The following is a 17,344-nucleotide window of genomic DNA, read 5'->3' as shown; positions in this document are numbered from 1 at the left end:
CTGTTTCTAAAGCCTTCCTTGAATATGTTCTGAGCATACTGAAGGCTGCTGCCTTCCTTGGTGCCTCACACTGTATGAAAGCCTCCTCACATCCTGGCAGATAGATAGCATCCTCATCATTTTACATATGAAGAAACTGAGGCTCAGAGAAATGAAGTACTTTCTCAAAGTCATACAGGCAGAAATTGCAAAGATAGGATTCAAGCTCATGTCTGTCCTGACTCTGAAGCCATTCTTTGGAATAAGATTCATGAGCCCAAAATCTGTGTCTAGGGGAGCTTACTTTTTTGGGGGGTGGGGTGTTATTGTTGTTATGTGCCATTGAGTCATTTACGACTCATAGCGACCCTATGTACAAGAGCCCTAAACACCGTTCTATCTTGTACCAACCTCACTGTCTCAAACACATTCATTCCCACCACTCTACTCACAGAATCGATCCATCTCATCGAGGGTCTTCCTCTCCTGCAACGCCCCTCCACTCTCCCAAACATGATGTCCCTCTCCAAGGACCAGTCCCTCCTTACAACATGCCCAAAGTATGTCAGATGAAGCTTCAGAATGCTTGACTACAGGGAACATTCTGGCTTCACCCTCTCCGGGACAAACCTGTTTGTTCTCCTAGCAGTCCATGGTATATTCAACACTCTTGTCCAGCACCACAACTCAAAGGCATCAATTCTCTTTCTATCATCCCTATTCATTGTCTAACTCTCTGATGCATGGCACGTAATTGCAAAGACTATAGCCTGGATCAGACACACCTTAGTCTCCAGCCAGATGTTGTTGCACTTCAGTACTCTTGAGAGGTCCCTCACAGCTGACTTTGGGGGGGGGTAGCTTATTTTTTATTCTTTCTCTAAACTTCACTTTTCTCATCTTCACTATGTAGGAGCCGGCTAATCTCAGATCCTTCCCAGGGCTGATAGCAGTCATGTTCAACCAAGTTGTTAATGGATTGACTTTGGAGCAGCTACAGTCTGGAAGGTTCTAGAAGAAAGTCTGGCTGAACTTCACCAGATTTCTTGGTGTGACAGCTAGTAATGAAGTGAAGAAAGAATGTTCCCTCACACTATAGCCACAAACTCCAGCATTCCTAGTCTTCCAGCCTTATTCCCTCATACCATCATGAGGCCTCAGCTCTGGGAAGCTCTCAGGGACCTGTCTCCACATCAATCCTATCCATGATAGACAGCTCACAACTTCTCAGTTCTCAGAGTAGCTTCTATACTTTACTCCCATGACTCTCACTCATCCCAGGTAAAACTTTTGTTATGGAAGAAAGCTAGAGCCCTATAAAGCTTCCACCCTAAGGCAGCATCCATCTTTCCCACTAAGCCCTTTCCCAGGTGCTCCTAGAGCCTACATTGTGTCCTTTTCTTTTGTTGTTCAATAAGAGTAGAACAAAGGGAAATGAGCGACTCGATGCCTCCCTTGGTGGCAATGATGGAGAGAGGCAAAACATTTTCCATCACGTCAATCCATTCGTCCTGGGCTTCCTCTTCCTTCTCACTCTTCCTGCCCCTGATCTCACAGGTCAGACTGTCACCTGGAGAAAGAGTGGGAGGTTCAGGCTGAAAACTGTGTGTTTTGTAAGGATTTCTCAAGCAGCCCTACAGCACAGGCGTGACACCAGCAGGCTTGGTTTTAGGTTGGTTTCACCTTTTCTTCATTAACTGTATGATCGTGGGCAAGTTACTTATTACTCTAAGCCTCAGTCTCTCTGCCTGTAAAAGGTTTGGGTGAGGATTAAATGGGATGTGACAAGTGAAGCCTCTGCCAGGTAGAAAATATACTACAAAAATTAGATAAGCCCTAGTGGCTCACTAGCTAAGTTCTCAGCTGCTAACCTAAGGGTTGGCAGTTCGAACCCACTTAGCAGCACACAGGAAAAAGACTTGGCAATCTGTTTCTATAAAGATCACAGCTGTGAAAGCTTTATGGGCAACTTCTTCTCTGTAACACATGAGCCAAATATGAGCCAGGACCAACTCCATGGTCAGTTTTGGGATTTTTTCCCCCCTTAAAAAGGAAGATGACCTAACTGATCCATGCTGTCATCATATATGCAGCTAATGCCCAAGATTCATCATATATGCAGCTGGCATCATGATCTGTCTCGCTTTGGACCATTACATCTTTGTGTCTTCTGTGGGGAGTCGATGTGATGCATAGTGACATGCATGTAGAATGTTTTACTGAGAGAGGGGTGCTGCAGGGTATCTGGTCCTCCCTGCCCTCCACCCTGACCCCTGCAGTCCCCATCTAGCAAATGCTGCTCTAAGTTGGGAGGCAAAAGGAGGCTGGGCTGGGAGAGCACTTGAAGGTGAAAAAGGCACCCCCCCCCCCAGGGCTGCACGCAGCCTGCACACCTACCCCAGTCAGCCAGCCAGCGGAGAATTTCATACAGGTGTTTCTCCTTAGTCTTAGCACTTTTGGAGAAGGAGGCAATTTTCTCCAGCAAGATGAATCTGTTCTTGCTCTTTTGCTCTACCTGGTGAGATTTTACCTTGTCTTTTAAATCATATCCTAATTCTTCTTGGAAGCGGTTAATAACACAATTGACATTGTCCAAGATGTCTGAAAGCCGGGAAGAAATAACCTGTGTGGAAGCAACAGATGGTAGTGTTTAGGGGTGTGATGGAGTCAGGTGCCACCTGCTGGTGGTGGTGACCTTAAACAAGTCACTTAGCTTACAAACTGGGGGTCATGGCAACATCCATGACCCAGGGTTTTTGTAAGGATTCTATGAATCGTGGCTAACCTTGAGAAGAATGGGAATCCCAGAATGCTTGATTGTGCTCCTGAGAAACCTATACTTGGACCAGGAGGCAGTCATCAGAAGAGTAAGGAAACACTGCATGGTTCAAAATCAGGAAAGAGTGCATCAGGGATGCATACTGTCTCCGTACCTTTTCAATCTGTATGTGAAACAGATCATTTGGGAAGCAGGGTTTTATGAGGAGGAGTGTGGCATCAGGACTGGAGGAAGACTCATTAACAAGCTACATTATGCAAATGACACAACCTTACTTGCTAACACTGAAGCATTTGCTGCAGAAGGTCAAGGTCTGCAGTCTCCAGTATGGACTCAAGCTCAACATCAAGAAGACAACGATTCTCACCACAGGAAGAGATTGAGGTTATTAACAATTTCAGCTTGGTCAGCCCCACAGTCAATAGTCTTGGAATCAGCAGTCAAGAAATCAAAAGACTAATTGCTCTGGGGGAGGTACTGTCAGGGATTTCTCAAAAGTGCTGAAAAGCAATGATGTTAGTCTAGAGATTAAGGAATGCCTGATTTAGCCTATGGTCTTCACAATTACTTGATATGAGTCAGAGAGCTAGCTGTACAGTGACCAAAGATGGCAGAAGAAGAATTGAGAAGAGTTACAATGTTGGAGAAGAGTATTGAACATACTATGGACTGCCAAGAGAAGAAACAGGTTTATCTAGGAGAGAGTGAAACCAATCTGCTCCTTGGAGACAAGGATTTTGAAGCTCTGTCTCACATAGTTTGGACATGTGGCCAAAGCGGAACCAGTTCCTGGAGAATAACATCATGCCTTGAAAGATAGAGGGACAGTGCAGGAAAGGAAACCCCCAGATGAGATCCTGGGATAATGGTGGCAGGTGTGTCAGAGACAGTGAAGCTGGCTCAAAATAGGACAGGGTTGAGAGCTATCGTACTTAGGGTGGCTATAAGTCGTCCCAAGTGATGCAATGGCACATAACAACAACATGAATTAATAGTTGTAAAACACTTAGAACAGTGCCTCGCACATCACTTACAATGATGATAATTATCAGCATTTTTACTTTGGAAACAAAATCAGGAAGAGAGAAAAACTGAAAATCTGCAGTATTTCTTCAGAATTTCAAAACTTGCTGGTGACTTCAAGACCGAAGAGTAGAAAAATGAGGCTCCAAGAAACCTTCATTATCAGAGGCTTAAATGGAAAATGGCTCATATATGGGATGCATTAAACCTTTGGCCATTCCCTTGCCCCTTTCAGTTTCCAGGGCTCGGCTTGGGAAATTCTAAACAGGGTGCCAAGGACTGACCTTGAATTAGCTCTGGGTCTCTTCTCTTCCCCTCATAGGAACCACCACTATATGCCCAAGGGCTATCCTGGAGCTTTCCCAGGCCCCGTTCCCTGGAGCCTTGTTCCTTTCTGTAGTCTGCTCCCTCTCATTGCCAGCCCTGTACCGGGTGTGCGGTGGGCGGGCGAAGGGGGTTGACTCCAACTCAGCCCTCAAGAGGTCAAATTTAGGAGGAAGAGAGTCCATAATAATGTGTGCAAACCCAAGTTGCCACGTGTCGCCAGACTCTAGATCCAAAGCTACAATCTTGCCCAAACCCAGGATCACTACTTTGTGTCAGGGGCTACCTCCTGAGCACGAGACAGCTGGGCAGCCTCAATCTTCGAGATGATGGCTTTTACTGAGATGGGGGTCACGAGCTGTGGGGAGTTGTCCTCCTCCTCCATCTTGGATTGCTCTGACAGTCCAGAGATGCCCTGTGTCTCACAACCAGAAGCCTGGACGCAGGATATTGATTACTTTGGGGCGAGGCGACCCAAGATGGCTGCTGGACACCCTCTGCCCAGCCAGTGCTCCTCCTCTAACTGCCAGACACAAGGTTCTAACGGACCTCCTGTCCCCAGTGACATTTGTTTAGTTGTCCATTATCTGCTTATCTAGTTTTTAATATGGCTTTTAATATAATTAACATGATTTGACTTTTAAAAAAACACTAAATGTTATGCTTCTCAAATATATCAATACTAAAGATAGGCAAAAAATAATCAGAGGTTCTTTTTGCACTGAGACTTTTAAAGTGTTTGTTTCCTCTGTAACTAGAGCTAATAAATAATGTTGTTATGTGCTGTCGAGTCACTTGCAACTCATAGCAACCCTATGTACAACAGCCCTAAACCCTGCTCTGTCCTGTGCCAATCACACCGTCTCCGACACACCCACCCTGATTACACCCACCCTGATTACCCCAGTCACTGAATCAATCCACCTCATAGAGGGCCTTCCTTTCCTGTACTGTCCCTCTACCCTCCCAAGCATGATGTCCCTCTCCAAGGACTGGTCCCTCCTTGCAACATGTCCAAAGTATGTCAGACGCGAACTTCAGGATTCTTGCCTCGAAGGAACAGCCTAGTTTCATCCTCTCCAGGACAAACCTATTTGTTTTCTTAGCAGTCCATGGTATATTCAATACTGTTCTCCAGCACCACAGCTCAAAGGGATCAATTCTTCATCTATCCTCCCTAGTCACTGTCCAACTCTCTGATGCGTAACAAGTGATTGCAAAGACCATGGCCTGTATCAGACGCACCTTAGTCTCCAGAGTGACACCCTTGCTCCTCAGTACTTTGGAGAGGTCCCTAACAGCAGACTTTCCCATCATAATACGTCTTTTAATTTCCTGGCTGCTGGTGCCAAGAGTGTTGACGGTGGAGCCAAGCAAACTAAAGCTGTGAACAATCTCTATCTCTTCACCATCCATCCTGATGCTCCCAATTGGTCCAGTGGGGAGAATCTTTGTCTTCTTGACATTGAGCCTCAATCATATTGAAGTCTGTAGTCCTTGACCCTCTGCAGCAAGTGCTTCAAGTCCCCCTCAGTTTCAGCAAGCTGGGTTGTGTCATCTGCATAATGCAGACTGTTGTTGATAGATTTTCCACCAATCCTGATGCCACAATTCTCTTCATAGAGCCCAGCCTCCTGGATAATTTGTTCTGCATACAGGTTGAAAAGGTATGGAGACAGAATACATCCCTGGTGTACACCCTTCCCAATTTTGAACCATGAAGTGTTTCCTTGCTCTGTTCTGACGACTGCCTCCTGGTCCAAGTATAGTTTTTGCATTAGTATGATGAAGTGTCCTGGGATTCCCATTCTTCTTAGAGTCAGCCACAGTTTGTTATGAATGTATACGTAAATATATGTATGAATTATTATTCCTTAATATGACAACTTTACATATGGATCTCACCTGATGGACTGCATAGGAATCATATTGCCTACATCTGTGGAAGAAATCATTGGAGAAGATCAATATTGGTAGTCAAAACTAAGACAGTGGTGGGCTATGGGTCCGACCATCAATTATTCATACACAAGTTCAAATTGAGGCCGAATAAAATGAAAATAAATTAACAAGAACCAGGAAATGATATTGAATCTATTTCAGCTGAATTTCAAGATCATCTTAGGAATAGGTAGGTGTGAGGCATTGAACACCAACGATCAAAGACCAGATGAGTTGTGGGACGATATCAAAGATACCATCCATGAAAAAAGCAAAAGGTCATTACAAAAACAGAGGAGAAAGAAAAAAACCCCAAAATGGGTGTCAGAAGAGACTCTAAAAATTGCACTGGAGTGTTGAAAAGCCACAACAAAGGGAAAGTATGCCAAAGTAAAAGAGCTGAACAAAAGATTTCATAGGACAGCTCAGGAGGACAAAGCAAAGTATTATAATGAAATGTGAAGAGACCTGGAATTGAAGAGTAAAAAGGGAAGAACTTTCTCTGCACTTCTCAAGCTGAGAGAACGGAAAAGCAAATTTAAACCTCAAGTCGCAATATTGAAAGATGCTATGGGCAATATATTGAATGACCCAGAAAGCATCAAAAGAAGATCAAGGGAATACACTTTACCAAAAATAACTGATTGACACTGAAAAATTTTAGGAAGTAAGTGGTGAAGGACTTGGAAGCTGCATTGAAGGCACTGGCAAAAAATAAGGCCCCAGGAATCAACAGGATATCAATTGGTTTATTTTCATTAATAGAGGCAGCCTTGGGTATGCTCACCAGTCCTTGCCAGGAAATTTGGAGGACAGAGGTCTGGCCAATGGATTTGAAGAGGTCCATATTTGTTCCCATTCCCCAGAAGGGTGATCCAACTGAATGTGGAAATAATTGGACAATATCACATATAAGCAAAATACTGCTGAAAATAATTTAAAAACAGCTAGAGCAGTACATACATAGAGAACTGCTAGAAGTTCAAGCAGGATTTACGAGAGGCTGTGGCACTAGGGATATAATTTCTGATGTCAGATGGAACTTGGTGAAAGAAGAGAATACCAGAAGGATGTCTATTTGTGCTTTATTGACTATGCAAAGGCATTTGACTGTGTGGATCATAAGTTGTGGCTGACATTGAGAAGAATGGGAGTCTGAATCACTTAAAATTGTTCTCATGTGATATCTATACCTGGACCAGGAGACAGTTGTGTGAACAGAGCAGGGAACACTGAATGGTTTAAAATAAACAACAGTATGTGTCAGGATATTCTCTCTCCAAGGCTGGTCCGAGTGCAGTGGAGGCCGCAACTAATTGATCACAACCAGGATATTCTCTCTCCATACCTATTTAATCTGTATGTGGAGTAAATTATTCAAGAAAGTACTGAAGAGCAATGGTGTCTCTCTGGAGACTAAGGTGTGTCTGATACAGGCCATGTCTTTGCAATCACTTGTAATGCATCAGAGAGTTGGACAATGACTAAGGGGGATAGAAGGATAATTGATGCCTTTGAGCTGTGGTGCTGGAGAAGAGTATTGAGGGTACCAGCTGGAGAAGAGTATTGAGGGTACCATGGACTGCTAGGAAAACAAACAGATTCATCCTGGAGAGGGCTAAACCAGGCGGCTCCTTGGAGGCAAGGATTCTGAGGCTCCATCTAACATACTTTGGACATGTGAGGAGAGACCGGTCCTTGGAGAGGAAAATCATGCTTGGGAGAGAGGAGGGACAGCGCAGGAGGGGAAGGCCCTCTATGAGGTAGGTTGATTCAGTGACTGGGGTAATCGAAATGGGTGTATCAGAGACAGTGCGATTGGCACAGGACAGAGCAGAATTTAGGGTTGTTGTACATAGGGTCGCTATGAATTGCAAGTGACTCGGATGGCACATAACAACAACAAGAGACTATGAGGATGAATGTGGCATCTGGATCAGATGTTATGCAGAGGACACAACCTTGCTTGCTAAAATTGAAGAGGATTTGAAGCACTTGTTCCAGAAGTTCAAGGAATGTAGCCTTCAATTTAGTTTGCATCTCAATGTCAAGAAAATAAAGATTCTTACTACTGGACTAATAGGCAATATCATGATGGATGGAGAAGAGATTGATACTGTCAACAACTTCATCTTTCTTACATCCACAATTAACACCCTTGGTACCAGCAGCCAGGAAAAAGGAGATGCATTGCACTGGGGAAGTCTGGTTAGGTCCCTCTCCAGATTACTGAGGAATAATGATGTCAGTTTGAGGACTAAGATTCATCTTATTCAGGCCTTTCTGAATGTGCAATGCATCTGAGTGCTGAACAATGAATAGGGATGACAGAAGAAAAGAGCTGTGGTGTTGGAGAAGAGAACTGAACGTCCCATGGACTGCCAAAAGTACAGGGAGACATGATGCTTGGAAGGGTGGTGGATCAGCGAAAGAGAGGAAGACCCTCGACCAGGTGGATTGATATGGTAACTGCTGCAGTGGGCTCTAGTGTGTCACGAAGTGCGAAGATGGCAGAGGGTTCAGATATGTGTTCAGCCACTATGGGTTGTACTCGACTCAAAGGCACCTAACAACAACAAATGAATGATTGTATAAAAGTGAATAATGGTATAAATACTAAATTATAAAAGCCCAAACAGACAAGCTACAGTATGCCCAATGCCTGGACAGCTTCTAGCACATAATAAAAACATCAATACCATCAAGTCAGAACGAAGTATCCAGTGGGTTTTGTTGAGTGAGGAGCACTTTAAGCACTTGTTGCAAAAGATCAAAGAATATACCCTTAAAAATGGATTGCATCTCCACGCCAAGAAAACAAAATTCTTACCAATGGACCAATAGGCAACACCATGATGTCGCCTGCGACTCATAGCAACACTATGCATATATAATAGCTCTGAATCCTGCCTTACCTTGAGCCAGTCTTGTCTCTGACACACCCAACCCCATTATCTGTTCCTGTGTCAATAGCTCCGAACATTGCCCATCTTTCCCCTAGAGCTTCTGGTGGATTTGAACCTCCAGCGAAGCGCCACCTTTGGGTTAGCAGTGCATCTCCTTATAGACAATACCACCACCAGAACTCCCTAGCACAAGAGATGATCAATATAAATTTAGTGGATGAATGAAACTTAAAAAATAACTATTCATCAAATTTTTAAATGCTTTGTAAAGAGTAAAGAGCCCGAAGTACGACACAAACGAAGCAGTCCAAGCCAAATCTGTGGTGCGAGCGCTGGGAGGCCCTCGGGAAGGGCAGCTCTAAATGCTTGGTGCACAGCAGACGCACCCTGCCGGCCGACAGAGATCTGGAGACGACAGCGGGCAAGCAGGGGAGTTGCAAAGGCGCCAGTGGGCCGGAACCCACGTTCTGCGCGGCTTTGCTTAGCTCTGCGCTGGTGCAAGCTGTTCTCAGCATTGAAACCGAGGTCTGGAGACGAGAGCGGGCAGGCAGGGGAGTTGCAGAGACGCTGGTGGGCCCAAAAAAACATTCTGCGCGGCTTTGTTTGGCCATGCGCTGGTACAAGCCGTCCAGAGCCCTGAAGCGGGCGCGCCCCGCCTCTCGATGGGCGGGCCCGGATATCGTGGTCAGGGGGTGGGGCTTTGCTTTCCGCGCCGGGTGGGGCGGGGCCGGGCCCGGGAGCACCGGGCCGGTTGAGGGCTCGACTAGGCGGCGGGAGCCACCGGAGGAGTCCCAGCCACGAAGGGGTGCAAACCTCCACTGGCCCCGCCTTCCAGCCAACGGCCCGACCAATCAGAATAGCTTTTACTGGCGGGTGGGCCGAGCCGGCCCAGCTGCTCGGAGGCTCTGGCATGGTAACGTCCCTGCGCGGGGGTGGAGAGGCCCGGGGCGGTCCCACAGCGCCCCTTGTGGCCCGGGCCGTGGCTGGGGGGGGCGGAAAGGTCACGGGATACCCCGAGACCCTAGGGGAGCGCGAAGGAAAATGAGGGGTTAGGGTGAGGAGTAAGGGAGGGGGATGGGGCGGGATTTGAGGGAGAAGGGGCGGGGGAGGCCATGATGGAGGATGAACGGGGTCGAGGGTGGGGGTGGTGATGAGGGAATTGAGAAGGACGAGAGTAGGGAGTCTGGATGAAGACAAGAGTGGAAAGAGGTAACGGGTGGATTTGTAGGAAAAGATCGAGAAAGAGGAAAGGAGGCGGGAGATGTGGTAACCGCAGGACGAGGGGAGTGGTGAGGACCACAGTTTTTTCTCTTGGAATATTTGGTGAGCCACATGCATCTCGCCTCAGGCCCGCTTGTTGGTTCCTCAGAAAGCCCATACGTGCCCCTTAAAACCACATGAAGACCCCCTCCTCTGTGTTCCCATATTTGCAGGACATTATCTCCTGCAGTGAGGAAGGGGCTACTAAGGAAAGAGAAGCTCACATCCCCACCCAGTTCCTGGTTGCAGAAGTCCATTGGTCCCAAACCTTGCTCTACCGTTAACAAACTAGCAGACTGTGTGTGACCTTGGGCGAGTCACTGTCTTTTTTTGAGCTTTAATTTTCATCGATTTAAAAAGGGAAACAGACTATCCCAGATCTCACGAGCCCCAAAATGAGATGATTATTCTTACTCAAGAGGAGAGAAAAGAGTTTGGGAGCAGGGGTCCCAGGACTGTAAGAAAGCAAAGGAAAGAAGGATGAAGATGGAGACAAGGCCTTCACTTGGGGCCGGAGAAAATCCCCAAGGATGTGAGGAAGGGAGGGGGTGGATGGTGGGCACAAAGCCTGGACACCTGAGACAGGCTAGCTGTGCCTCCAAGTGCTGCTGGAAGGTGGAAGGAGAACTCTTGGAGTACAGGAGGAGATTGAGTCCTAATGAAGAAGGATGAAGACCAGAAGTGACATCCAGTTCATCAGAGGGAGAGTGATGAGGAGGTGGCAGGATTCGAGGGAGGCAGTGAGATACTTTCTATTAAAACAGCCATTATCCTTGAGAAACAGGAGGACTAGTAAGGCTGACACTCGGGGGAGTAGGGATTAGTTCTTTTTTTTTTTTTAATTTTTTTTTTGTGTGTGTGAGTGTACTGTCAAATCAGATCTGACTGGTACAGGAGGAGATTGTCCCTCCTTCCCCGGCAGATAGGGATTAGTTCTTAGAAATAGGGGCTAAGGAGGTGAGCTATTTTGGGTAACTGACCAAAGGCAATAGGTGAGTGGGCCACATAGTAATCAACTGGCTCCCAACTTCAAATCCTTTCCTCTTTAAATGATGTCTACTTCTGAGCAGTGTGTCTCCCAGGCCTCAGTTCCCAATACAAATCTCTTTAGTGGATGAGCAAAACCTTAAAATCACCTAGCTCTTTGAGATTTCAGAATTGTTTAAGGATTGAGGCAAAAAGAAAGACAGGGAAATCAATCTGCATGTAAATGTCATCATGATACCACTGACCCTACCGCTTTGTGGAGAAATCAGACTTTGGGATTGCAAGCCTGTCTTTGTATTTAATCTCTTGGAGCCTTGGGCATGTTACTTAATTGCTCTGAAATTCAGTTTCTTTATGAAATAAGATGATATTCTCTAGGGTGTTTTCCAGGATTAAATGTTTGGCAAAGTATCTGGTTCAAAATAAGCACTCAGTAAATATTAGCTATTAGCAATCATTATTTCCCCTGTCCATTCTCCCCTTTATTTCTCTATTTCTGTCCTTTTCTCCTTTAGTTCTTTCTTCTGTACCTTTTGTTCTGGGATGCCCCTTACGTAGGCAGAAAGAATCTATTGCTTCTTGGTTGGGCAGGATGAGTGGGCAGACTCACTGGCTCAGGTGAACATGTGTTAATAAAGCCATCAGTTCTTCATTATCTCTTCCCAGCCTATAGGTGTGTTTTTCTTCAGGGAAAATGTAAGATCTGCTGTTTTGGCTCCCTTTCCTATATTTCTCAGTAGTTACTTCAGAATCCCACCTAGAAATATAAGACCTGGTTTTACAGAAGCTAAGGTGTAGGAAAGAAAGAAGGTGCACAGTTTAGGAAAGAGAAGACTGGACGCTCCATGATAATTTACATTTATCCCATGGCTCTGTCCTCAGTAGGAAACTTATCTAATCCAGAATCCTGAAAACCAGCTAGTAACTGCCATGCCAAGCAGGAGACTTCATTTTATATTCTCTGTAAGATTTCATTTTGTATTTTCTACAAGATTTTCCAAAGCCAGTATTTGAGCCTAGTTCCCTTTCCCAGGCACAGAGACCTGCTGAGCTGCCTCTCATTTGTTTGTGCTCAATTTGTTCAAATGTACATGGGTACACATACATGTTTTAGGATGTTCCAGTATGCAAAAGTAATAAAGCTAGGGGTGATTCTGCATTTTGTCATAGCACTTTGTGTGCTGGGTTCTGACTTGGGACTCAGAAACGTTTAAAGGTCCCTGTTGGTAGAGAAATTCTTGCCTGAGCTGTGTGAGAGAGAATCCTGTCTGAAACATCCATCAAACATTTACAGAGCAGTATGTCATTCTGCAAAGTAGTGCAGCATTTTCCCCACGAGAAGCCAGGTAGAAATGTATGGATGGGGTAGTTATAACAGTAACCTGGAAGTGGTGAATATTGGATCATATTGAAGAAAAAAAAATGAATGGAAGTAATCTAACAGTTCCTATGCTGCAAAGAAGAAGGCAGCCGCTGACAAAGGTGGGCCTTGGCTGGAAGGTTTTCGATGCTAGAGGAGAGATTCTTTTGGGTATGCAACTGGGAGCCACCACTGATTGTATCTCACGCTAGAAAACATTGGATACTTGTCAGTTTAACTACATAGGTTGCAAAGAATAATAGAATGCAAAAAGTAGACCTTCCTGTGGCAGAGATGATGCTTTTAAGGAAGGAGTATCCAATCCTGTCTCAATCACTAACCAAGTGTGGCATCTTGGACTAATGATCCCTTGAGCTTTCTCATATCTAAAGAGGAGGCGCCTTTGGTGGCCCCTCCAGCTTTTGACTTCCTGTGTTCCCAAAATAGTTACCAAGCCTTACCAATGTCCTCTCCTATATTTTGTGGAACCTGCTAAGATGATTTAGTCATTTACTCCATAAATAATTGATTAGCACCCACCCTGGGCCAGTAGGAAATGATGAGTAAACTTACAGTGTTATGTGCCATCAAATTGGAACCAACTCATTTCTGACCCTCCAGTGTTTTGAGCTGGAGCAGATTTTACAGGAGGAGATTGCCTGTCTTTGTCCTGCAGAGCAGCTGATAGATTAAAACTGTGTGCCTTTGAGTTGGCAGTGCAACCCTTTACCACTAAGCCACCAGAGCTCCCTGAATATAATGTTAAGGTGCATGCAAAACAAAGTCTCTGCCCTTTTATTAGAGAATATTCAGTCTAGTGGCGGTGGCACTATTTAAGTGATTCTAAGATTCAAGATTTTAACATTTCTTAATTAAGGATACATCTTAGAATGGAGGTATAATAATTTAGCAGCATTTGTTTTTCATGAGTGCCACATAAAATAGTATAATCAGCATGTAAAAGAGCGCTCTGATTAGTCCAGTGGCTTGAGAAAGGCTTTCCTGAGGAAATGGTGGTTATAGGCAGACGTGGATACCTGAGGCCGAAGGGCTAAGAGAAAGTCAGTGTGGCTGGAGCCCAGTGCTGGGGAGCTTACTACGCTGAGGCTGATGAGGAGGCTACCCTTCAGAGCTTTGCAGCATCTGGGTGCAGGCTTTCGTTTTCACCCTAAGAACACTAGGAAGCTCTTGAGTTTTGAGCAGGGCATGATGTATATTTTGAAGAATTTAAGACTGCTGGTTGGAGTGAATGTGGAAAAATCAGCTGGAAATCTACTGGAACAGGTCTAAATGGAAAAAATGGCTGTGACTTGGACAAGAGTAATGATGGAAGTAAAAATTGAGAGAAGTAGATGGATTAAAACACTTTGGAGGGAAAATTAAAGTGATTCAGTAAAAGATTGGTGAAGAAAGTCAGGAAACTGACTAAATATTTACTATACATTGCATAGTATATATTATGAAGCTCAGTGGGGAATCCAGTATGACCCAGAGATGATTACAAATGATAGAGTATTAGGCACACATTTTGCTGGGGTTTTCCCCCTCTTGGAACTACATCCTAGGTTACTTTGATGGCATAGTCAATCGGCTTGCAAGCAGTTAACATGATGCCTACTATCTCTCGCAGTCCAAATCTCCAAGTAGCTCTGTGGAAAATACATGGACAGTCTCCTCCCAAGTGATGTGCAACCTCTGAAAACCTGCTGGAGGGCTAGCTATCCTTCAGTTAAGACTAGACAGCAAAGGGAAAGAAAAAATATATACACATACTGTAGAGATTGGCCCATTTGAGACAGTATCTTAATTCTTTTTCACGACTACCATTTTATATTTGCTTCTAGTTTTATAGTTGTAGTTTTTGTTAAGGGAGCTCTGGTGGCCTAGTGTCAAGAAGCTGCGCTGCAATTCCAAAGGCATGCGGTTCAAATCCACCAACTGCTCTGTGGGCGAAATATGGGCAGTTTCCTCCCTCCTCCCATGCAATTAATTGCCTCTGAAAACCCACCAGAATGTCAGCTTTGGATCGGTTCCAACTCTGCGGCACACAGTAACGGTTTTTGTTGATGAACACTTGGGTTGATTCTAAGCTTTTGTTATTATAAATAATGCTGAAATAAAATATTTTGTATACACATAATCTTGCCCTTGTGGAACTGTATCTATAGCATAAATTCTTAGAAGTGGAAGACTCTTTGTAGAGAAGATTTGTTCATTCATTACTTCACTTAGTATTTACTGAATGCTTGTTATGTGCCAGATACTGTTCCAAGGTGCCAGGAATCCACCTGCCAAGGAGTCAGACAGAGGTGACCTCCACCCTCATGGAATGGTGGTAATGGGGAGGCTGTATATATCCAGGCAAACAATATTTTCAAGGTTGTGTACGTTTTGTGAAGAAATGGAAAAGATGATGTAAGAAAATATTGGAATGGTCTGCTTTCACTAGCCAAGAAGGTCTCTTTAGAATAGGTGATATTCGAGATGAGAACTAAAAGACAAGATACAGCCAACCATTAGGTGTAGGGCAGAAAGAATCAGGCTCTTCCAATCCTGCAACTGCAGGGGATGAATACTACAAGATTTGTAGTGAAGGGGAAACCTGAAAGAGGGGAGCTGTGCTGAACAAATGATATAGGTGATTGGGAGTGAAAGAGATCAAAGAAGGTGAAGTCAGTGAAGAGAGTTAGTTCATTACTATTAATGAAGGACTAGTGAATACTTAGATTTAAGGAATTTTGGGACTAGATCCCTACGTGATTTGATTCAGGTAAGGGAACAGGAGAAATGTCTATTCTCTCTTGGATACTTTAGGAATAAAAGACCTCTGCTAGCCAGTTTAAAGGAGGCACAGCCTAGCTTTCAGACAGGGAAATGGATGAGGAGCCTTGGGAAAAGCCAGTATGTGCCTGAAGTGGATCCCCTATATCTTTTCTATGCTTTCGCACAATGGAAACTTCTAAAATGAAGATGACCTTGAAGGGGCCCAGCCCACTGGCTTTGGCCTGGAAGAAAAGAGAGCAAACTGACCTGAGCTCAGAGCTTAGGGTGGGCAGAACGCTGGGCTTAGAGACGCCTCTTCTGGTCTTCGTGCTTCTTTTCCATCCTCATCCCTTCTGCTTCCATCTGCAAAAGTCCATCTCTGTGCCCATCCTGGGTCCTATGACTTTTCTCTCCCTCAACAGTCGGTTCCCGATTCTGGTCCCCGGCCCCCAGCAGCGCCTGCCCCCTTCCCACCGGGGCCCCCCATGATGCCACCACCCTTCGTAAGTTTTATGTCTTTCCCTGGGCTTGGCTTTTCCAGCCTGCACCCCCAGTTCCCAGCCCCTAGCCACTGCTGCATCACCAGCACGGTGTTTGTGGAATGCCCCTTCTGCTGTCTTAGAAAAGGGATAGTTTTGCCTGGGCCTTGGGGTGGGGAGAGCTGCTGCTGAGCTCTTAGTCCATAAGATTGACAATATCCCTTTTGTCTTTTTGCCCTTGTGCACCATGGGGCTGGGGCAGGAGAAATGGAAGGGAAAAGACCCTGTTAATGTGAAGACAGAGCAGGGCTGTCTTTCTCTTTTACTGTTCCTTATCTGTGTGCTTTAAATATGCCATAGAAGTTGGGCTGGAATAGCATTGATGGTTATCTAACTGGAGAGAATGGGATGGGAGGCCAGAGTCTGGAGGATTTGGGTGCCCAGATAACTGCCTTCTGCCACTTCATCTGAGAGTTCTTGCGGAGAGTTGCTGAAGAGTGGCACCTCTTAGCTACAGTCTGGTGGCTGTTAACATTTCCTTTTTCCCTCTCTCCTCCCACCTGTCATGAAGCTATATGCTTTCTTATTAGATCCTAAGAACACCCCATTTTCAGTCTTTCTCAGTGGTGAGGAGGGAGGCAAGTTTTCCGTCTTGTGCTTCTCAGCCTCCAGCCTCCAGGTTGCCTGAGAACCAGGATAGAGATGGGGGTAGACAAGTGGACATTTCCTGATGGGTCCTGGGTGGTATTGTCTCTGATCAGTGTCTCTTCCTTCCTCATTTCCAGATGCCTCCTCCAGGGATTCCCCCACCCTTTCCTCCGATGGGGCTACCCCCAATGAGTCAGAGACCACCAGCCATTCCTCCCATGCCACCTGGCATCATGCCCCCAATGCTTCCACCAATGGGGGCGCCACCACCGCTCACACAGGTAATTCTACCCTGGGAGCTCTGGAAGGAGATCAGTTTAGCTGGAGGTGGAGATGAGAATGAGGTCTGGGTTTGGAAACTGGGGGTGAGAGGGGACTTTGGGTCTGGTTCATGTGGATTTATCTACTGAATAACTGGAGTCATCACTCAGGTTAGGCTGGCAGCTAGAGCCTAGGCTTTGTCCACAGTGACTGAGTGAGAGTAAATGCCCTCTCTGGGCACCTGACCCACAGGGACCCTGCCCAGCCTGCACCACCTTTGACCTCGGTAGCTAGTTTTTGTCTTTGTATCCATAGATACCGGGAATGGTACCTCCCATGATGCCAGGAATGCTGATGCCAGCGGTGCCCGTCACCGCAGCGGTAAGCACAGGGGCTGGCAGGAAGCAGAGTGTGCCCTGCAGCCCTTGGGTCTGACTCGGAGTGCACAGGAAATGGCCACCATTCTCTCCTCAGCTCACCCACCCTGGTCCCCAGCAGCACTCCCCACACCCACGTCCTCCTCGCCAACTGTGTGCTCGTCGGCTCTGCTAGTTCCACACTTTTCCTCAAAGTCACATACATTCTCTCTTATTATTTTCTTTGCTGTGACTGACTCCCTGGACCACAGTCATGC

General features: G+C 45.7%; 2 protein-coding genes across 2 annotated transcripts in view; one reads left to right on the top strand and one right to left on the bottom strand.

Annotated features, from left to right (window-relative positions):
* FAM186B (family with sequence similarity 186, member B) overlaps window positions 1–9,864 on the bottom strand; it is a 21,546-nt gene extending 11,682 nt beyond the window's left edge. Inside the window, exons 1-5 of the mRNA XM_006900269.1 lie at window positions 9,574–9,864; window positions 9,339–9,479; window positions 4,392–4,520; window positions 2,377–2,602; window positions 1,367–1,549 (exon numbers count right to left, since the gene is read on the bottom strand). Of these exons, the coding sequence (XP_006900331.1) occupies window positions 1,367–1,549; window positions 2,377–2,602; window positions 4,392–4,520; window positions 9,339–9,479; window positions 9,574–9,864 (970 nt within the window). The remainder of the gene's footprint in view (window positions 1–1,366; window positions 1,550–2,376; window positions 2,603–4,391; window positions 4,521–9,338; window positions 9,480–9,573) is intronic.
* Window positions 9,699–17,344, top strand: part of PRPF40B (PRP40 pre-mRNA processing factor 40 homolog B (S. cerevisiae)) — a 23,059-nt gene continuing 15,413 nt past the window's right edge. Inside the window, exons 1-4 of the mRNA XM_006900258.1 lie at window positions 9,699–9,865; window positions 15,745–15,825; window positions 16,587–16,730; window positions 17,026–17,091. Of these exons, the coding sequence (XP_006900320.1) occupies window positions 9,863–9,865; window positions 15,745–15,825; window positions 16,587–16,730; window positions 17,026–17,091 (294 nt within the window). The 5' untranslated portion in view covers window positions 9,699–9,862. The remainder of the gene's footprint in view (window positions 9,866–15,744; window positions 15,826–16,586; window positions 16,731–17,025; window positions 17,092–17,344) is intronic.

The sequence above is a fragment of the Elephantulus edwardii genome, unplaced genomic scaffold (assembly GCF_000299155.1).
Source record: "Elephantulus edwardii isolate Elephantulus edwardi_28Jun2011 unplaced genomic scaffold, EleEdw1.0 scaffold00278, whole genome shotgun sequence".
In the NCBI taxonomy this organism is placed as follows: Eukaryota; Metazoa; Chordata; class Mammalia; order Macroscelidea; family Macroscelididae; genus Elephantulus; species Elephantulus edwardii.
Note: the sequence above shows the minus strand (reverse complement) of the source record. Positions and strands in the feature narration are given on the sequence as shown.